Source organism: Oxyura jamaicensis, chromosome 4 (assembly GCF_011077185.1).
Source record: "Oxyura jamaicensis isolate SHBP4307 breed ruddy duck chromosome 4, BPBGC_Ojam_1.0, whole genome shotgun sequence".
NCBI lineage: Eukaryota > Metazoa > Chordata > Aves > Anseriformes > Anatidae > Oxyura > Oxyura jamaicensis.
The window spans coordinates 89,479,901-89,501,962 of NC_048896.1; the positions used below are offsets into that span (position 1 = coordinate 89,479,901).

Genomic DNA, 22,062 nt, shown 5'->3' on the forward strand with positions numbered 1-22,062 from the left:
GCCCCCGGCCCAGCCCCAGCCCCGGCACCGGCCTCGGCTCCGGCTCCGGCCCCGGCCCGGCCGTGCCCCCCCCGCGGCCTCTTCCTCCCCCTCCTCTTCCTCCTTCTCCTCCTCCTCCTCCTCCTCCGCCCCGCCGCCGCCCGCCCGGGCGCAGCGCTTCAATGGGAAGTTCGCACTTGCTGAACAAGGGCTTGCCGCTGGGTAAGGAGCTCGCCTCGCCCCGGCCTGCCGGGGCGGATCCGGAGCGGATCCGGAGCGGGATCGGGACCGGGATTGGGATCGGGATCGGGATCCGGATCGGGCCGGGGGGTGTGCGGGGAGCGGGGCTGGCCCGGCGGCTGCATCACCGCTGGGAACTTTGCCTGGCCGTGATGGGCTGCCGGGGTAAGGGTAGGAAATAAAACAGGAGTTGGATCTTTCTTCTCAATTTTATTTCTTTCCTTTTTTTTTTTTTTTTTTAAAAAAAATAACTTTATTGATTCGTTATTTTCATTTTTTATTTTTTTATCATCTTTTTAATTTCATCTTTTCATCCTTTTCATTTCATCTTTTCCTCTCTTTTAACTTCATCTATCTTTTTACATTTCTTTATTTTTTAAGTTTACCTTCTTAACTGTACCTTTCTAGCTTCCTAACATCACCTCTCTTGTTGATTTCGCCTTCTCAAATTAAAACCGGGATGGGGGGCAGAGTCGTAAGGTTCCCAACTTGCCCGCCGCTTGAGCTCGTCCTTTGGAAATTAAAACAAAAACCAGCGGGCTGAACCGCCCCGCTTTCCGCCGACCTGGTGCTCGCCCGTCCCCGCGGCCCTTTCCCAAAACAGGAAGTTTCCGAGCGGCGTTTTTCCCCTGGAAAAAAAGTGCTCGAGGCCTGCCCGCCGCCGCTGTCGCCCGAAATCCGCGGGCGGGTTGCGTGGCCCAGAGGTAAGGCTGTCCTCCGGGCGCTGGGCGTCTCTTCCCCTCCCTTTTCCTCTCCCCTTTTTGTATTTTTTTGTCGCTGTTGAGGCGCTGCCGAAGGCGTTTTGCGGCTGGCTGCTGGTTTTCGGGGTGACGCGGGTGTCGTGTGCGGGGCGAGGTTAGAGCGACGCCCCTGCACGGGGTGGCCGTGCCTTATTGTGTGAACTCCTGGGGGCTTTTTTTCTTCTCGCAGACCCAAGACAACGTGGAGCCTGTTTATAAACATCGTTTTGTAAGCAAATGATGCTGGGGGGAAGGCTGCGAAGCGGAGAGCGGGCTTGTTTACCGTGCAGATACGCTTCACTCTGCTCTGCTGCTTTGTTTCCCTCTTAAACATTAAATTCAAAAGTCAGCTTTTGACCGATGGCACCGAGCAGGACGGGGTAACCATAGAAAAACCCTTGTTATCAGCGGTGGTTTTCAAAATTTCACCTGTTGTAACCTAAATTAAACAATTGGACGTCACGCTATATTTTAATAACTGCTGTCCTTATCGGGAAGAATGTTTGCTTTTAGGCCACGGCGGAGCAGCCCGAGATAATCATCCCTGTAGCCTCGCTGAAAATAATGAGGCCTAATAAACTCGAGCGAGTGTGTACTTTTTACCCGGTGAATTAAAAGCAGCTCCGATATTTGCGGTGTACGCGTGCGTTTCGAGTGCATCGCGCCGATTTCCTTCTCTGGGGTCTTAGGAGATGTAAATAGTCTTATTTAGCATTCCAGCCCCATGGCAAGTAGCCTGATGCCCCATTAAAATGTTTTGAATCTCGTCATTGTGTCCCCGTAGGAAGGGAACGAGAAAGCACAAAGAAAAATAAAATTCGTATGTAAATAATTTCTGCCGTGGGTCGAAAGCTCATTAATCAGCGCTCTAAATTTTTTTTTGTCTTTGTAAATAAAGAAGGTTAAAAAGCTCATTATCAAGTAGACCATGCTAGGAGGGAGATAATTGTCCAGCGCATCTCTTTGTTCTATATTCATATCTGTTTTATCTATTTTTAGCTGTGTGGTAGTCAAGCAGGCATGTAAAAATAGCAGCCCAAAGTGCTAACTTTAGTGTATTTCATGCTGCTGCTCTTTATTGACCCCCCTCCTCCCCCAAAGGCAGCCAGATTTCACTGTTTGAATGCCGTAGCGTTTGGCAAATAATACCCTCTTTGGTTTATTATCGTGTCAACCATTCGGGGAGAAAGCTGGTGACAAAATACTTTGCCCACGTGCAATTCTCCGGTGTATTTCAAAGCAAAATGAAGCAAACAGCCCCCCCAGCCCCAAGCCTGCCACGGTTTTCCAGCCTGAAAGAGAGAGAAATAGGTGTTTGTGAGGTGGCCGCGATGCCTCGGTGGGCAGGAGAGGCCAGCTAGAGGGCTGAACCTTTCCCTCGCTTTGGAGAGAGATGTGAAATAATGTCAGCGAGGCCAAGGGAGTTTGTGTGTGTGTGTGTTTGGGTGTAAATGGGAGCAGCGTGCGTGGCGTGTTCGCTGTCCTGCTGGGAGCAGCCCCCGCCCCCAGTGCAGAGTCCGCGTTTCTCCATCAAGCGATGCGTTATTGTACGCCTGGGTCGGCGAACGGAGTCGTCGCAGTCCCCCGAATCGCCGTAGCCGTGCTCAGCAGAGGAGCGTAGTCAATGAAAGCACTGTTGGAAATGAAACTGCTCCAACCACCTTTGTGAATTTTTCAGCTCAGCGTTGTCATGTGTAGTTAGAGGAGCCGGAGCGTGCAGCTCCCGAGCGCACAATGAACTACTTGTAAAAAGCTCATCCTCGTAAATACCGTACATGGGATGATGCTTTATCATCGCGCGGAGCTCCTGATAGCGTGACAAAACAAATTACAAGTGTCCTGACGTTTGTCAGTTTGGTTAGCTCTTGACTCGTCCTTCTGTATCATAAAGATAAACGGCATCTGCTCTTTGTTAAAAACGCGCCATGCCTCAATTTACTAATCTCCCCGGTCCTGAGAGTTATAGTTTTATTTACAATGTAAACAGTGGTCGCAGCGCTTAGCCAAAAGTGTGATCCGAGAGATTAGGGCCGGGCTGGGTACTGGAGAAGCGTTATCGAGCAGATACAGGAGCGCGCTCGCCGGCCTTCTGAAGGGTAAAGTCAATCCCTCTTCGTCGAAGGAAGAACATCCACCCCAGTTCGGTGGCTAGCTCCTTCTGGGGACAAAACCCACGTTACCCCAAGGTATCTGTTGGTGTGAATGGCATAAAATTGGAAAAAAAAAATAAATCACTTATTTTGCCAGAAAATAGTTTGAACAACGAGAAGTGTCTGGAAAGGCACGGATTTAAATGTCTTGAGTGAAGAGGCCTGGGAAGCAACACGACCTGCAATTTGCTGACGTGAAACACAGCACTTACCCAAAGCCATGCAAATACTCGGGGCCACAATTGCTCCTTGCCATTTTGTCTTCCCATACCCACAGTGAATTTCTCATCACTGCGTTTCTCAAAAGTACCAGGGGAGGCTGGCTGCTCGTGTGTGTGCTAGAGACCCGCGTTTAAGAGTACGAGGTTCAGGTTTTTGCCTCCCAGGCCAGCTGGGAGCACTGAGGAGGTGATACTCTCCAGCATGTGTCAAGCTTTCAAATCCCCGAGCAGTTGGCAGCGTAGCAGCCTCAGCTGAGGCTCCCTAACCTTCTGGCCCCATAATTATTTATTTAGTGAGGGAGTGGAGATGGAGCTACACGTTTTAATACGTGTCCTAAAATTTAAGGTGAGGATACAAGTTGTACTACGCGGCCCTTTTGCCCTAGTCCCTCTGCCACACACGCTTCTTCACTCTCAGACAGCGTGGAAAGGGATTTACAGCCTCGGGAGATGGAAGCTCCCAGCTGTGTTTTTGGGTTTCTTTCTGCCCCGCTGCCATAGGAGGAAAGATGACGATTCATTGGAACCTTTGCATTGATCAGGAAGAGACAGCAGACATTCATTAAGGAGAAATGTAAAATTCCCATTTCCAGCACCGTAACCCCGCTGCTCCCTCTCGGTGTTTCTCCGAGCGCAGCAGCCTCCACTCGTGGTGGGCGTACTGGGATCTCCGAGCTGCGATTACCGTCGGATCTCTTCCAGCGCCCGGTAATCCTCGGCCCATCTTCCCACATGATTAACGTGCTCAGCAGCGCTTCGGGAACGTGAGAGCATCCGAGCGAGCGCTGGCTGTCGCAGGCTGATGGACGACCCCATGCGGCAGCACTGTGGGCAGGGGGAGGCAGGGCCAATGCCTCAAATTGTTCGGGGTGTGAAAAAGCTGCCAGTCCTCGGATCACACCGCTTTGTAGGCACTTGCAGGGCACTGCTCCTCATCCTGCTGGTTGGAATGACCACCAAAAACTTTGAATTGCTTTTGAACCCGACCAGAGAACGGCCTGGTTCCTCAAGGAGTTTGAGAGTCCTCAGCAAGGACAGGGAGCAAACCTCCTGAGGCACGACTGAAGGCCCGATAAAAGGAAATCAGCCAGAAGGAACATCTGTATGGTAGATGGATAGGTTAATTATTTTTTGATGTGCGAAACATAACATACTTATGTTTGCCGTAGGAGAGCAAGAATTTAATTTTTGAGGAAGATGATTATAAATTAACTTCTGTGAAATATTTTCATTTCATCTCCAACATATTACGCTTCCTGTATTCTATTCCATTTGCTAATTATCCAGTTTGTGTCTAATCAGCCTAATTGAAAATTGACATTGTTTGATTGTTATTATTTTTTTTCTTTGAACTAAATGTTCCTGTGCTACAACGGGTTTCATGTTGGTGTTTATGTCGGACTATCACTGCTTATCTCTCTACTTTGATCTTTTCCTCCCTTTCTCAGGGGGCTTTGGAGGGATTTCCTTGCCGTGTACCTGCCAGTGCAGCCGGCCCGAGGGGCTTCTCTACAGACAGCAGAAAAAGCAGATGGTAGGGCAGGGGGCAGTCGTTCGGAGTAGTTGTAAAACTGAGGCTTTTTTTAGTAGAAAGCTCTCATTTCCATCCCATGTGAAGGCATTCAGTATTTAAATACAAGGTAGTGCGATGGTGCAGTTTCACTTTACGTTTGTTGTAAGGCTTATTTTGAGAGATCTGTTCACAGGTCGGTGGACATCCCTTGTCCATGCCCAAATCACAGTCAGCGAGTTGTGTCGCCACCAGCAAAGTTTCGGAGGGCTGGGGTGGAAGGAGCCTGGGCCTTGTGGCCCCGTGTGCCCAAGGCTCCTGCAGTTCCAGGCTCCTGCAGTCCAAATTCTTCCCTTCTGGATGTGCACCAACACATCCCGAGCAGCCCCAATATGTTTCACAGGTCGCATCTGGTGCTGCCGTACACACCCCGCGACAGGAGTGGTGAGAGGCGCACCCAGCGGGATCTGTCGGGTCCCTGCCGTTAATCCACGTGTAACCATATCACTGCCTTAAAGCAAGCGTGGCTTTTGCCACCTTCGATGGTCGCCTGGGACGTGACCTTCAGAAACGAGAAGTGGCTGTGGCTGGGAAACCGCGCAGGGACAGCCCGGCGTGCTACGTGTGGGCCTGAACGCCGCTGTCTTGTGCAAAACGCTTGTGGGCCCCCATCTGCTTCGGGTGGTCAGAGCCGAGCCTAACTGTAGGCGAGAGAGGTGCTGGTTTAGGGCAGATGAGGGCTCTGCTTTCTGTTCTGTTCGTGTCAGAGCCTTGGGAAGCCGGGCGGGCGGCTGTTGCTGCTGCCACGTGAGGGGTTGTGCCTCTCTTACCCTCCAAAATGCTATCAGTAGCGATTAGCCCGTGGTTGCTTTCTGATGACAGCAGGAATGGCAAATCTGACTCTCCAAGGCTCTCCCCACTGCGTTCCTGTTGCCCTGTGTTCCCTTCCTGAGGCAGGAGCCTGCACCATAAAGCCTGTACCTGGCCACACCGAGGAAAGATGCTCTCCTGCATCCCCCCTGGCTGGTGTGCCAGGCAGTCAGAAGGCGGCCAGGAGAGCAGCAGCACTGCAGGGTATTGTCATCGTCTTCCACTGCGTGCACTTTTTTTGCTCTGCAGACTGCCCTCGTAGCTCCTGGGTGAGGCAGAAATTGGGCAGTACCGCCCAAAGGGAGCTGCAGGCAGCAGCGTGCTGATCCACAGCAGGGCTTGTGGGTTGGGAGCGCTGCCCCCAGCCCTTCTCATCTGTGCACCCCAACAGAGGTGCTGCTGGGGGCTGCGCTCCCTTCTCTCTTCCTTCCCACTTACTAATTAATAGTCACAAAGTTTCTCTTGGCTGCTTCAGGAGTTTTACCCAGATACAAATTTGCAGCTTAGGCGCTGATTTTTAAGCCAAACCGTTCAGAATTACCGCTGCTTCTCCCATATTTGCAGCGCGGCGTTCTCAGTCTCATACAGAAAACGCGTGGCTTAGCAGAAACTGGTGCGGAGCCCTTGGTCGGAATTCCCAGATGAGTCAAATTTCATTAGATGGTTGCAGCCAGCTTGTCTCTTGCTGAGTACATAGCTTTACTCTTTGCAGAGTCATGCAGGACAAAAGTGTTGAGCAGAGATAACCACAAGCCAGGCTCCAAACTCTTAAACCGATATTTAAATACTTTTCTCTCTTTAATGTGTAGTAGCAGATATGTTAAGCTGTTTATTTTCAACCGGATAATGAGCGTTTTCACATTTGTGGTCTACCAACCATCTTAATGCGTGTCTGGTGCTTCACTGAACAGTATTAATGTGTATCACAGCCTTTCTCATGTTGTTGATGTTCCCGTTCGTATAATCAGCATTACTGAGAGGAGGGATCTTCAGTAATTGTGCTGTATGTGTGAGTTCCCATGCTGCCTGGAACTGGCTAGCTGCGTCTCTCCTAATGCACTGTTTCTTGGGTGAGAAGAGCGTGGAGGTGCTGGCCAGAGCCTCTGCAGCATTTTAGGTTTGATTTTTACATCCTCGCCGCGTTCTCTCCTGCGTGCTAAAAGCAGACCTCTGCTAGTCGAGCTCCTTTTTTAACTGCCTTGTGCCAAGCTTTCTGTCTTTCACTTCTGCTGCAGGGTTTTGGCCCAGAAAGTCTTGTTCATTTAGGCTTGTTTACATGAGCTTTTGGGATGCTTTAAGATGAAAAAGCAGCATCTATTTCCTTTATCTCCAGTTATTTGCACCAAAAGGACTTACTACCTTCACCCTCAGTCACCATTTGTAGTTAATACTGCAATCACTTTACTCGCTGGTTCTGTCAAACTTTGCTTGATTTGTTTTCAGCTCCTGTGAGTTGTCACTGCCTGGGTGAACTGTGTTGAATTTCCAGACAGTTCTTCGTGTGGGACCCTCTCTTGTTATCCTCAAACTAAAGCAGCCTCCTGCGTCTGCCATGGTGGAGTCTGGTGGGCAGCAGCCTAGCCACCACAGCCCTGCTCCTTTGTGATCTTCGGCCTCAGCACAGCTAGGCAGCCGATTTTTATTTATTTTTTTTTTTCAAGCAAAAGCAATATCTAAGAAAATAACTTTTTATCTGTGTAGAGCGGGATGCGTTTTAGCCACGCCAGTCTAGATAAAAAGAATGTCTCGCATTTTTTAAAAGCTTGTGGGAGGAGGCTCACAATAGAGGCTCCATTGTGCTCTTAGTACTGAGAGTACAGGAAATCACAAATTAGCTATGACGAGAGTATTGCAGGGGAGTTTTACGTTTACTTAATTCCCATAGTATTGTACGGTTTTGAAAGGGTTTCACAATGCATTATTGCCTTTCGGGTTTAGTTGTGTATGTTGTTTGTATTTGGCACTCCTCTGTTCAGGGCTTTCTCTTACCATGTCTTTGTTCATGTTTGGAATCCTTGAATCCAGATGACTTTCCTTCTTACTGTAAATACAGAGGCATACAAATACACTTGGTATTTATCTCATGACCAGCCTGCAGCCATCTAAAATTTAAATCTAGCATTATGTATTCAGCAGTGAGAAAGAGCTCCTTAGAGCAAGCAATAAGAAAGGATTTTAAGTAGGAATCTGGAGAACAGAAAGCTGCAGGCGCAACTTTTCCTCTCCTAGCAGAATTTGATTTTTGATCCTGCAGGATGTGGAGTCATTCCACTTCCAACTCACATCGAAGGGAACTGGAAGGGGCTTGCAAATCCGTAGGCTCCTGGCTGCATCCTACATACTGAGCCAAAGTTCTGCAGCATAACCCTATATGTTGACCAAAGATCGCTTTGTCTCAGTATTTGCAACTGAGGAACGAATTCTGTCTCTCAGTTGAGAGAATTAGGATTATGAGGTCTCTTCATGACCATGAATCTTCTTTTCCTCCTTGACTGAATAAATACATTTTACAATACAGCATATTTTACTGAGTTGGTTTGTTAGAAACTAAAGTACTGTGTCTACTATTACTTTATTTTGCCTTTGTTTTGATGACTTTGCTAGGATCGTTGCTCCGGACTTGTTTGTCTGCCTGCTAATTTTTTTTTTTTGTGATTTTTCTGAGCTTTGCAGCTCAAAAAATCTGTTGACAAAATTAATGCTCATGTTGTAAAAGGAAAATATTTTATTACAACCACAAAAATCAAAGAAAAATATCAAGGAACAGAAAGTGAAGGGTTTTTTAGCCTGTCTTAGGGATACCATCGTATAGAAATGATGAAGTTTTCAAAGTGTGCAATTCTAGCAGCTATTGAAATGAGCGTGTTTTTTGTGCAGGAGTAAAAAGGGCCTCAGAAATCATCTAATTCTCTCTCAGACTTTCAAAGAGAATTAGTAAAGATTAGTTTTCATATTAGAAGACTAATTCAAAAAGAACATTAAACAGGGATTATTTTTATAAATAGTAAATAACCTCCTGTCATATCTAAGGGTTCTTTGATCACAAAAATGCATAGTGAAAGAAGCAGTCCATGAATACACCTTATGATACCTGGGAAACTGCTCACATTTAATTAAGTGCAATTTTAAATCAAGTCAGTTAAGCTAGTGCATGCCTGTTTGAACTCTTTCACATTTGCATTAGGTTGTTTAGGAATCGGGGAAGCCAAATCAGAAGGTGGTACTCTGCAATGACTTATATTGGGTCTTCATGTTCTGGTGTCGGAGCATGCTTTAGTGTGAATACAGCTCCTGTGGGGGATTTGTACCTCTTTATGTAGGGAACTCAGCTGAAGCATGTGTATTTGGAAATTAATAACCAATATGGGAACTGAATTGCATTCTACAACTCCTTAACTTTTTCCTCTCTGGTTATAGAAGTTCAGCATTGCGAAAAATCTTGGGTGAGTAGTGAATAAGATGCATGTGAACTTGTTGACTTTAGGGGAAATTTGGTCAAATTATTGACTGGAGGACCAGAAGAGAGGGGAGCAGAGGCAGCAGCGCTAGCAAGCATGCAGGTGACAGCAGGGTGTCCTGGCTGGTCTTGAGGCTCTTCTCTCACTTGTGAGTAGCCTGCTGTGCATTACATACAGATAACTGGTGACCTTACTTGTGAAAGCACTGTGGGATCTGGTGAAACACCAAATTCGAGTACCGTTCTCTTATTGATGGTTCTCTGAGTTGGTGCTTGGTAGATGTTGTTGCATCTTACTTACAGGTAAAGGGTTTGGGAGGCAAGGCAGTGTGCTTTCAGTTGTGGCCTGAATAAAAGTAAGTGCACGTAGGAAAAGACAGCCTGTGGCTTGACGGAACACAGCTCCGTGCAAAACATGCTGCTGGGATTGAAAGCCTTGTTTTTTCCAATTAAAAATGTACTTTCCGCTACTAAAGCTCTTTCTCTTAAATAAAGAAAAACAAACAGAAAAAAAAAAAAAAACGTTCCCACACCATCATCTATATTTGAATTGGAAAGCTGTATTTTGCCAATTAGCTTGACAGGATGTGCAAGCAAAGAAACCAGCAAAACACTGCTAAGTGCCGAGGCTGCGGCTACACTGTGCCCTGAAACACTTGTGCTAGCACCGAGTACTCCCGACCCTGCAGAGATGCGAAGGTTTGGAGCAGAGACATGACTGTGAGCTATTTTTACTGAACAGTTGAACTTTGGAAGAGAAGAAGTAAGGGATAATTTCTTTCAGTTGGAGTTTGCACGTTGTGTGACTATTAAAAACTTCAAGACGACTGCTGAGTAAAGACAGCTCCTTGAAGTGCCAGATGGAAAAGAGCGAGAGAACTGCCTGCTGTTTGACACAGAAAGGGGATTTTCGCAAGTTGTGTTTTGGGGTCTTCCCCCAGCCTGCCCTGTTGCTGTGCCAGGCTCTTTGCTGTGCTGCAGTTTCAGTCAGGGGGCCCATCCAGACATGAGATAAGTAGCCTCCTCGTTAATTGTGTGACAGAATACTGACTTCAGACAGCATCTTCATCACACAAACAGCATCACTTCATTCAGGTCTGCATCACGGCTCCGTGCTGCTGGGATCAGCACGGCTCTGTTCTAGTTCCTGCTCGCCTTGTCCAGTAAGTGCTCTTACGGGCACGGCAAACATTTCTGCTATTCTAGAAATGCGCTGGCTTTTTGGAACGCTGTCATGGTTTGTGAAATACGAGTCTGACTGTTTGGTTTGGACGGGAGACCCCTTAATTCATTCTTTTGCAGGGTAGCCGGTCGCATTATTGCATCCATTTTACATGGATTTCGTTCAATGCCTGTGTTTATACATAGCTGGGAATAATTGGGAAATGTGAAAAATGCGGAGTATCCTTCAGTTGGCTGAAATTTGAAAAAAGGGCGTGTTTTGTTTTTTTTTCCTGCTGGCAGCTGGAAGGCAGCCAGGTGAAAGTTAACATTCCCACAATACCTTTTTTTTTTTTTTTTCTGTGGGCTAATGGGCAAGTTCAGGGCAGCGTTCTTGCAGGCAGCTGGATAAACAGCAGACCGGCCAAGGCTGTGGCACGGCTATTGCTGAGCGTGGAAGCGTTGCCATTTGCCCTCGCGGTTGTTGCTTTGTTGACGATTTTCTGTCATTATTGTTTTCCTGTTTATATTTAAATAATATGGTATTTTAAAAGGGAGCTGCTGGGGAGAGCCCGGCAGAGGCCCCTGAGCTGCTGTAGGGCCTGGGGCGCTTCTGCTGTGAGGAGAGGCCGAGGGCTGGGGAGAGGAGGTTGGGAGGGATCCCACCAATGTCCCTAAACACAGAGCCCTGGCACAGGCTGCCGAGAGCCCCGGGGAGCTCCCTGGGGGATCTCCAGAAGCTGCCTGGATGTGGGGCCGGGCTTGGGGTGGCCCTGCTGGGGCAGGGCTTGGAGCAGAAGGCCCCAGAGGCCCCTGCCAGCCTCGGCCATGCCGTGGCTCTGTGGAGTCCTGATCTGTTACCATTTAGGATATTGCCTGAGGCAGCGTTGTATGAAAATCAGCGTAATCCAGAGATGACCTCATGTGTGGTAGTGAAACGAGGCAGCGAGTACAAAACTAACTTTCAGAAGCTTTCAGAAAATTAGTAGAGAGGCGCCTGTACAGCAGGAGTGTCTTTGTGACAGTGGCTGAGAAGAGGTGAAGGGGTGAGAAGCAGATCTGCCCTGGGCATGCAGCTGGCGGCTCTGGCTGGCTCCCAGCTTGCAGTCACCACTACTGTTTGAGCATGGGTAACTTTTATAATTCTAAAGCCTCATCAGATTTTATAAATACATTTTTTCTTGTCAGAATTCACATCTTTGTACTTCCAGAGTCGCTAAGCAGTTTAAGTACCGAAAAAAATATTGCAAAGTGCATAACTTTGCATACGTAGTTTGATCTATTACGAATATTCAATGCTTTAAGTATTTGTGCAATTTATTTTCTTTTTGATTCCTAAATAGCAGTGCATTGTGTACTGCCTCAAAGTAACGGCGTACTCTCGAAGAGCTGTGCAGGAATAGCGGCCTTTCCACCCAGATGAATGATCATTTTTGAGCTGCTGCAAAAACTAGTAATGCTGCGTGGGTTAGCTGTGGCCATCTAGGGACAGTTTGGGGAAAGGGAATCAGAAACATTGAGAATTTTGGACCTGCTAAATGTCTTTAGCTTTGTTGGGCTGTCATATAAACCTTCTTATTAAAAAAACACCTCAGTCATTTAAGATCTTTTCAGCTTAATCCTTTTCTACAAGAATGTCTTTTTGCTTTTGAAGGGGAATTTTCCTAGAAAATTGAAGGTTTTTTATTATTCATGCTTGTTTAAAAGGGTAGTAAGCAAGTGTCACATCTAAAAGTTCCATTTTTACTGAGTTCTGAATTGACAAAAGAAGAAAGTCACCTGTGAAGCTCGATCTTTTGTGCTTTCTGGATAGGTTGTGACAAGGCCATGTAATTATTCCCCTTCATTCACCGATGTCCCTGAGGTCCTTATGCTCACCGAAGCTAGTTAATGAACGTAAAGTTCATTATATGTAGATTTTCCATTTTTCCATGCAGTGTGCAGGCCCATTGTCGTGTAGTCTGTATGGTCACATAATTATGGAATCAATAGGATCAGTATAAGCACTTGTAACATTCTGTTCTCTTATTCAAAATACAGCAAAACACTAAAATACAAGTACACTAAGATGTATTAATGGTGGGATTTCCAGCTCTCAGATCTGTGACCACAATTTTTCATCAGTTTTAAACATCTAATGCCTCTTAATATGTTTTCAGGAACTAAGTAGGAAGAAGAGCACCGTTGCTTACTTTGCTTACTTGATTAAAATACAGACATATTAGGAAACAGAAATCTATTGTCCTGTCTTCAATTTATATTCATTTAGAACACAGGTTTTATGGACCTTTTAGCAGGAGATTATTTATTTCTCTACGTTGTAAAGAACAAATACTTGAACTGCTGGTTTTATTGGACATAAATGCCAGTATCTTGGAACTGGCTATATATTTAGATATATAGCATGCTTTTCTATTTAACGTTTCCTTGCCTCCTTGAATAAAGTAAGTCTAGTTATTCCACACAAACAGACACACATATATGCTTATGTGGGCTACGTGCACCCTAATTTTTGGCATGAACTTCAAACTTGTTTTTTGCTGTAGCACAAAGTGGTAGCATCCTTTTATCATCTAAGAAGCCAAACTCCTCCATACACGTAAAATGTATTAATTACGTCAGATACGTATGTTCACATCAGTGTGTGAACTGCTTGGGTGCAGATGAGTATCTGCTCGTTCCCAGTGCTCTCAGTTTTGCAGCTAACCCTCGAGCAGCGGGCTGCCTTACCCTGCAAGCAGCTCTGCTGCCTGATTGCAGAACCCCAGTGCAACTCTGTGTGAATAGGGAACAAAAAGCAAGACCTTAGATGAAGACAAAAAATAAAATCCTAATGAAAGATGTGCACTGAATAGTAACTTGCGCTTTCATGTCTACCAACTGTGAAACCTCTGTAAGAATTGCTACTATTGTGTGAGTGTTCCCTCCTTCTTAATAGAGGTGTTCTGTATCCTGTTTTTCTTGTTGACTAGAGAATGACAGCTTTTAGAAGTATTGTAATGATGAAGTGCCATTAGCTGTATACCATTCATGTCTTAAATTGCATCCTTTGTTGTGTTCCTTGCTATTCTTGTAAAATAGTTGGGTATGGTCAGGATCTTGATTTCCAGCACTTCTGCTTTCTTTTTATTTTCTTGTTTTGTAGGTTATTCATTTTTTTGTTGAGTTATATGTATTTCTGTGATCAGTTGGCATGGAAACATGGCTGCTTTATAGGCCAGTTGCTTTTAGCATTAATTTGCAGGTACTTGTTTTTGAATGTGAAAATGGAAACCATTTATGTTCTCCATCATTCCCCATCATTAATACTTACATGCTTTCCGACGCAACATAAATTATCTTTCTTTCTGTCTTAAGGGGAAAAATGTACTTTTTTTAAAGCGGAAAAAAAACAAAATACTGCTTCACGTACACCATATTAACACAACAATAAAAATAATTTCTATATAGATAGCTTGACAGTACAGTGAAGCAAAGCCTAACATCAAATCTGACTTTAAAACCAGAAAACACTTTTCACAAACTCAAAGTCTTTTTTTCACGAACCTATTTTCGTGAACCATACTTTCATTACTCTTCCTCTTTTGATTTCAGAAGAGCCCTATTTTTTTAGAGGGGTCTGCTGAGTTTCGCTTGAAGAGAAGTTAGCGGTTTGCTTTGATCAGTAGTGGAGAAAATGGAGGAATACTTTTCGCTGTTCTGTGATTTTAGTTAGTGGGGTTTGCAGTTTCTGGAATACCTCAGTATGGGGAGAAGTGAACTTGTAGGCTCTTCTCTGCTCACCGCTGCAGCGGTGACGGGACGGTAAGCTTCAGTGCCTGCTGCTCGGGGAAAAAAAACAAGTTCGCTGTCTCATGTCTTCAAAATGAAGAATAGCTGGACTATTGGCATGTGTTCACATTTATAGAAATCTGAAACTGTCAGATTCCGTACTATTTTAAGTATAGGTAACTAAATACCTCATTTAAGACATATTATAAGCAGGTGCAGATTGTCTGCTCTCAGCATAGTAGCTTTCAAGTTCTTTTGGATCAGATTGAACCTCATTTTAATTTCTAATAGCCAGGACCGTTGTCTGAAGAGCTTATACAGATTGGATATGTGGAATAAAAATAAGATTTGAATTAATTTACTTTGGCTCCTACTTCTTCATCCTGTTCCAGACTTCCAATGCTTTGTTTCGGTAACTGTTTCATAGGGAGCGTGCAAAACAAACAAATTCAATTGATAATGCTCTTAACTGTTTCACATACTGTTTTCTTTACAGAAAGACTTCAGTACAGGAGGTGAGGGCTTTCTGTCTTGCTCTTGGCAGTTTACAGATGAGATTTTCACTAACCCCGATGCAGCTGTGAAAGAAGTTAGCCTGAGCCGCTTCCTGTGTGACAGCATCTCATTGCAGGCACAGAATAAACCCATTTCTCCCCCCTTTCCTACCCCCCTTCCACTCCATTCTCTCTGATAAACAAATAGATCTGTTAAGAGCAAAAAATAAATGGGTCCCACCCTCTCAGCATCTCGGCGTACTTGTCAGAGTAACTGGAGACAGGATGTCCTTCTTCCCCGGCTGCTGTAAACTGCTCTTTTTTGGTTCCCGTCCTCGTCTGAATAGCCTGATAGCACTCCTGGTCCAGGAAAGGCAGCAGGGAGAACCACGGTGGGGAAAAAATGTGCTATTCGTTGGCTTAATTGCCATATAGAAATGTATTTTTTTCTGAGTTAGACTGATCGCCTCTTATTTTCTCTCTGCTAGTAGATTTTTTCAGTACTTGGCATAGGTTCTTTCTTTGCTCTCAGTTGTTTGTCCAAGTGGCTGTCCTTGTTCGTTTGTCCTTGGTTGTTCTCCTGCAGTGCTCCCAGCTCTCAGTTCTGCCCGAGGGAAGACATAAGCTCATGCAGCAGCTGTCAGTTGTGTGGTTTGGGGTTAGGTGCCCCCAGATTTCAGGACAAAGCTAGTACATTGAGTATGCTTGCTGTTGCTTGATCCCAGCTTTATACAACAGCGGGAAGGGAAGGTTTGCTCTGTGTTCATTTATGGACAGGTTGGATGCAGACCTCATTGAAATTACAGGCTTCCCTTCTGCTGGGGAACACTCCTGTAGGCTTCTGTGGGTGCTTCCCAGACCTCCCAGAGAATTAAACTACCAACTGTGTTGTCCCTTAAGTATAACCACACGAGAGCTGTGACTAGCAACTTCTGTCAGAAATACTTAGCAGGCATTAAGGAATAAATAGCCTTATAATAAATAAATAGCCTTTAATACTCAGCTTAATTTGAGTATTTTATCTAAGTGTTCTGGGAAATACTTACAGAGCAAGTATGAAAAGAGAGGTATCAAAACATAGGTGTCAAACTGTAACCAGAAAAAGGTTTATATCCTTCAAGTGAAAAATGACTTTGTCTTTTATCAGCTGTGCAGTTTGCAGTATTCCATTCATTGTACAAGCCATTTGGCTGCTGCGAGACCCTTGTTTTCTAACTTTGTACGATGCCTACCCCAAAGCTGGTTGTCTGCAAGGGAATAATTCCGTAAGGGTGTTTCATGGCATTTTGTTACCGAGTTGCTATGCTGCAACTTGCATGCGAGGCAGTGTCACAGTCACTAGCGTTCAAGAGTTGTTGGCCAAAAAATTCCTGATGAAAATACTTCTAGAAAGACCGGATGGCATCGGTACTCTTCCTGTGAGTAGCAGCTCAGAAAAGCTCCAGAGGGACACGTTTTACAAGATACTGTGGTGATGTCACCTGTGTAAGAAATAATGATGCTAATTAATTATTTTTCCAAAAACTAATTGCAAGCACATACAGGTGGAGTTGCCTCTTTAAGCAGTCAGCTCTCTGAGCAGCACCAGCTCCTCCACCCCTTGTAGCCATTGTATTTTGTGTGCTGTGAGGTTCAGACCTGATAAATGATCCTCGTCTGGGGTGCCTCTGGATGTTGGCTTTTCACTGAGAGTTATTTTCCAGATTTCATCTGCTATTCTCAGCACTCGTTTCCCTTCTTCCTAACCGGGATGACAGTCCTGACCCAGGAGGGACAGAAGGAACAAAAAGATTGATCTTTTGGAATAAAGTCTCTGAGGAACATACCGTGAGAGCTGAAATTTCCTCTGAAGTTACTCCGGTGAAATAGCAAGTATGCTATCAAAGTACCTAATAAACACAAATAAAAACAAAAATAAAAAGTGGCAGTAAGCGAAGTTAGGAAGCAGAAGCGGTAACTTCTCATTTTATTACATTTGCAGTGATACACCTACTCTAATTTGGTTTGTTTTACATCCAGAAAATAAGGAAAAGTCAATCTGTTAGGAAGACCTGCCTGTTCTGCTGTTGTTTCTCAGTCTCAGGAACAAGGATTTGTTTTCTGGCCACATTTTAGAAAATAGTCTAATGCTCTTGATTTCTGGGGGTTATCAGATAATTATTTTGCACCTGGCAAGCAAAAAGTTGCGATTTCCCTCTGTTTTTTTCAGGAATTATCGGCAGCAGGAAGCAGTTAGACTTGATTTCCAGCATCTCTGCTGCGTTCATTTTTCAAACACCAGAAGCAGCTTATAAAATAGACTTAGATATCTGCATGAAGTTGGTGATCCTTTATCTTTGGATGATAAAATTCAAAGTGATTTGGGTGTTTCCTGTGCCAGTTTGCTTTTAGAAATGTGATGACTGTGCAAGCTGTCCAGCGCACCGCTGTTTATCCTGCTGCTGACATTCCTCGTGGTTCTGGTTTCAGAGTACGTAGAAATCGCACAGAACAGGCTGCCTTACTTTGGAAATTCTTCCTCGAGTCTTAATAAATCAGTTTAGTCTCCACTTAGCTCGCTTCTGGATCTGTTGTCAATCTCTATTTTGTTTTGGAAGGAAGTCGCTGTGGTTCCTTTCGGTAACTGTCCATTTTTCACAAACTGCCGTGCTGCACAGGTCTGAGGCTGTCAGAGCGAGAGGGGGAGATGACATTTGGGTGACGCACATGTGCACCGTGGGCAGGCTTCGTAAACGTCTCTGCCTGCAGGCTGGGGGACACGGGCGCTATAACAAGTAGATTTTTTTTTTAAGATCAGGCATAGATGGAGAAGGCAAGAATAAAACTGCAAACTGACATCTTGATGCCTTTTGCTGGGAAAGGTAATAGTGAACTCATTTCCAAAATACAGTGCTGGATCACACCAAGAATGTACGGTAGGAAAGATGACCTGTTAAGAAATCTTGCCTGTGTGATGAATGAAGGGTACCCTTTTGCCTTAAGATCCTGTGACTCTTAATAGAATCGATAATTCCTTTTATAACACTTTCTTGGAACTGGTGTTTTAGCGCTGATTAAGGCTTTATGCAATTTAGAGAGATGGGACATGATTTGTGCCCTGAAAAACTGATAATTTGAAGCCTTTATCTGCAGACAAAGCATTTTTATGCCTCTGAATGAACCCTTTTCAAGTTTAAAACAGTTAAACTACAGAGACTAAAATAAATGTTATAAAGCCTAGTGAAAAAATGCAAATACGGGTCATTTTAAAACACTTCTGACTTCTCACCAGATCAGTGGAAAGAACTAAAAGCGTTCAAAAACCTTCTATAAACCCCTTTAGTATGTGGTATGTGTGGGAAGAAATATTTTGCTTGTCTCATCAAGTCATGGGAATAAGTCCCAGTTTTAACTGTGTTTTTCAGTACAGCCTTAACTGTGATATTGGGACCAGAGCCTTTGTAATTGAAACTCAAAATCTACTTGAAGAAAAGCTCAGTAGAACAGCTCTCTTACATCATGTGCTTTTATTATATTATGATTAAATGTAACACGATAATATAAACCCAGCCTTTGCCTTAAACTGCCTGTTTTATTTGGCACTTTGGCTGTTGTTACTGGCCCGTTCTCAGGGAGCTTGTCATTTTCATACATCCTGTTTGCTTACCTTCAAAATGAACATCTTAGAAAATCCTCTGTATTGAAGGTCGGTTTGGTTAGCGTGGGTTAGGGTCCTGAGTACCCTGGGCGGGAGGGAGGTAGGTGCAAGACTTCGGTTTGGTTATGCTGCAGACTTTGTCCTTTTCCCATTTTTATGATAGAAGTGCTCTCTAGCTTGCAATTCCCATCAGCCATTTTCTTAATATTGACGAAGAACGGCAGAGGTCAGTGGCTGTGGGAGGAACCAAAAATGGGGAAAAATTAAGAAAAGCTTTAAGGAACCCTTTGCACTGGTTGAGCGTTTGTCAGGGTTGCTTTGGCTCTCAGGAAAACACAACGGAGTGTAACTGAGGAAAGAGAGCGTTAGCCTCATTTACCAGAAACCATAATACTGCGTTGAATTGCCCCCTTTTAATTACACTGGTCTTAAATATATAAACATAAGTACATATGCATAGCGCAGGCTTTGGAGAATTTTAGCTGTAAATCTTAGGGAAAGATCCTAGCTCCCCTCCTCTCTTTGCACCCCAAACCAAAAGAATCATAATTTTTTTTTTTCACTCTAAGATAACTGACAATAAAAGGACTGTGATTTTCAGCCGAAAGTGAAGAGCATGAGATGCTTTGCTAACAATACAAATAAAAAACTTTCAAAGTAAATGGAGAGCTGTGTTCCAGAGGCAGAATACTTGGGTACTGTTATTTTTAGTATCACTGGAATGTGTTGTGCTGACCTCAAAAAATTAAACCTTGTGAAACTAATTTGATTATCCAAGGCCCCGCACTTGCTTATCTTCATCCTTTTTGATAAGGAAAATAAGGAGTGCCCCGGGTAATAGTTTAACGTTCTTGGTCAAAGTACAGGTGTGCTGTTAGAGAAATTGCTTTCAGTGTTTGGGATCAGAATAAAGGAAGCCTTTGATGTTGGCTTTGCTTGGGTTATTGGGTTTCTTCCTCCGAGACAGCATCCTGTGCAACATCTAAAATAGGAGAAAAGCACAAAGAGTCGCCATTATAACTTCTGAATGTAGTCTGACATATTTTGGAATACATTATTGGCAGTGCCTTTCAAACATCATGTGAAATTAATGCTCCGAAAGCAGTTGTATTGACAGCGCTAGTCAATTTTTATTTTTATTTTTATTTTATTTTTTCCTAAAGCACACTCATAGCTCAGGTGGTGGTTTAAAACAAATCCAAACCTGCTGTAATAATACAGCTTACTGTAAGAGAAACATTTTAGGAGGAGAGGGAAAAAAAAGTCATCTTTATTTCTTCCTAGTTCTAATACATAATATTTTACAGGCGAATCAAGAGTAGATCCTTGAGTGTATTACACTGTAAATTAACGTTATGTGGCTATTCAGCTTTTATGCAATTGACGGCCACGATGCTGATTCTGGTAAGATGACAAAATAAGAAATAAAAGCATTACTTCCTTTATATTGAACACATGGGTGAAGGAGCTAGGCTGAGGGCTGCTGATGGATCACGCTTCGCGTGGCCGTGCAGCCCCGTTGTGCCAGCCCTTCCGGGCTTGTGCTCTGTATCCGATGCATTGTCCTCAAAATCTCCAGGACCACGTCCTTCTGTGGAAAGTGTTTCAGTAAGTCTTGGCATGGTCCGTATTGTTACTGGAATGGCTCGGGGAGTTAATCATGCTGCTCCTATTACAATAGTTGAAGCAGATTGTTTTTCCAGTTCCTGTCAGCAGGAGCTCTCTGGCTTTTTTCTTTTTTTTTTTTTTTTTTAAGTCACACCCACCAACCTATAAAGTTTATGGGCTGAAATATAAGTTCCATTGTATTTTAAACTAAAAGCTTGGGTGTGTGTGAGGGTGGGTGGGTGGCTGCTCCCCCCAGCCGCTGTTATCGGGCTCCTCTTTGGTGGCTGCGCCGAGGTGGCAGCAGCTGTGTCCCCAGGTGTGCTGCAGGGATATCTATCACCCGTGCAGGCTTGATTCGTGCATTCAGTTCTGTATTTTGGGGATGTGGCCTTGCCAGTAAGGGGAAATGGATGCCTGGAACCTGGTGTGGGCAAAAGTGAGGGGGCTGACGTGTGCTGATGCCCACCTTGTGCATGTCGTAGGGGGCTTCTGCTGGTTTGGAAATAGCTTTGGCCTCAGGCACAGCCTGCAGGCAGGGGCACTTTGCAGTCATCTCAAAACTGGAGTTACAGGAACAGATTTGGCAGCCTTAGCCAGGAGCTCTCTGCAGCTGGGACTAATGGGAGTGTACTCAGGGCAGTTCCACCATTGCTGATTTTTCTTTTTTCCCCCCTCCTTCCTTTTCTTGTTACTTAGTGCCGCTAAAAATACTGAAAGCAGACCTTTCAAGTGTCCTTTAAAATGTTTTTGCCCTTCTCTGGGGCTTGTTTTCATGCATCTGTTACTTGAAAACAGGGCTTCTGCAACATTCTTTCTTCTGTGTGTTTTATTGCTGACACTTGTGCTTTCTTATTTTAGTACTTGATGTAGTAGTTACTGCATATTGTCATTTGCTTTTGCTTTTTAAACCTTGATAGACAATTAAAACATTTTACAGCAACTCATTATGTTATTACTGCTTGTTCATTTGACGTTAAATAGGTGTGATTCATATTGTTTTTGTTCCTATTTTGAAAAGTATTGGTGAAGATTAGGCATATCATTATAGCCTGCTTCTGAATACGTTGAGTAATTTTTTGACAGATGTGCAATACTTCCAGTTTTCACCTGGATGTTTGAAGTACATGTGTAATTAGTAGAAAGTGTTGCCAGATGATTTTATTTCCCCTTAACAGAACTTTATTTCTGATCATTGGCTTTCAAAATCTGTCATGTGGGACATTTGTGTGTTGTACCCTGACAAGCATTTAGGATTTCATGTACATGCTGCCAGGTATCTGACAAATAAGAGTAGAATTACTAGATGTTTAGTAAAGACAGGTTAGGGAACACTAATAAAAAAGACACAACAGAAATGCTTATCCACATAGTTATCAGACTAATATCTGAGAATGGCACATTTATTTTCTGTGTCACTGTGGAGGAGTATTGAGAAATCATGACTCCAGGTTCCACTAACAGCAGGGAAATGTGACATTTTATAAACAGAAATTACTGGCTTATTTTCTTTAGATAGTATTAAAAGGGAAGATCAAATAAGCTGGTGGCATGGAAATACTCTCTGCTTAGGGCTTTGTACTGGATGCTGTAGCAATCTTCTTGGATACCCATGCTGATTTCTCACAAGTGGTAAAATAATGATGTGACGCATTCATAAGTCTGAACCGTGGAAGTCTGTGGACGAGGGTGGTAATTAGAGATAGCAGTGCTGTTGCTTATGTATTTTGTGTAGGGGAAAGAGCAGCGAGTGTCCCAGAGAGCGGCTGGGTGTATTTCGATCTTTGCAATTAGCAAGAGGATATTCGTGGGTGTGACTGCTGTGCACATCATTGGGTCAGCACAGCGCCGGAAACCACTTCTATTTTTCTTGGTCTCTTGCAAATTAAAAAGAAAAGAAGGAAGATGGCTTGTTTTTATTGAGTTTAGGTAAATAAAAAAGCACAGAGTGCCATAATACTCATCATCTATGGTTTTTCAGGGTGCTTAGCATTTACCTCCAAGCCCTGTAGACTTCAGTAGAGACTACAAATATGCTTTAAGTGAAGCTAATGCTTAGTTTTCTCTTGTATGTATGCTATGAAGTCCAAATCTTACTCCTTTGAAAATCAGCACACAGGATTGTTCCCATTAATTTCAATACAATTTACAGCAGGTTCCCACAATCTTAAGAAGCATAGTTAGAAACCTTAAAAGGAGAAAAGACAGAAATTCATCTACTAAGAAA

General features: G+C 44.1%; 1 protein-coding gene across 7 annotated transcripts in view; it reads left to right on the forward strand.

Moving 5' to 3' along the window:
- Window positions 1–22,062, forward strand: part of CTBP1 (C-terminal binding protein 1) — a 226,608-nt gene that overhangs the window by 159,581 nt on the left and 44,965 nt on the right. Inside the window, exon 1 of one of the 7 annotated variants that reach the window (XM_035326461.1) lies at window positions 37–201. The exons of 5 other annotated variants lie outside the window; for them this stretch is intronic. In XM_035326461.1, coding sequence (XP_035182352.1) covers window positions 162–201 — 40 coding nt within the window. In that variant the 5' untranslated portion in view covers window positions 37–161. Of the gene's footprint in view, window positions 1–36; window positions 202–22,062 lie in introns of those variants that run through there. One more of the 7 variants, XM_035326463.1, reaches the window with a different exon arrangement.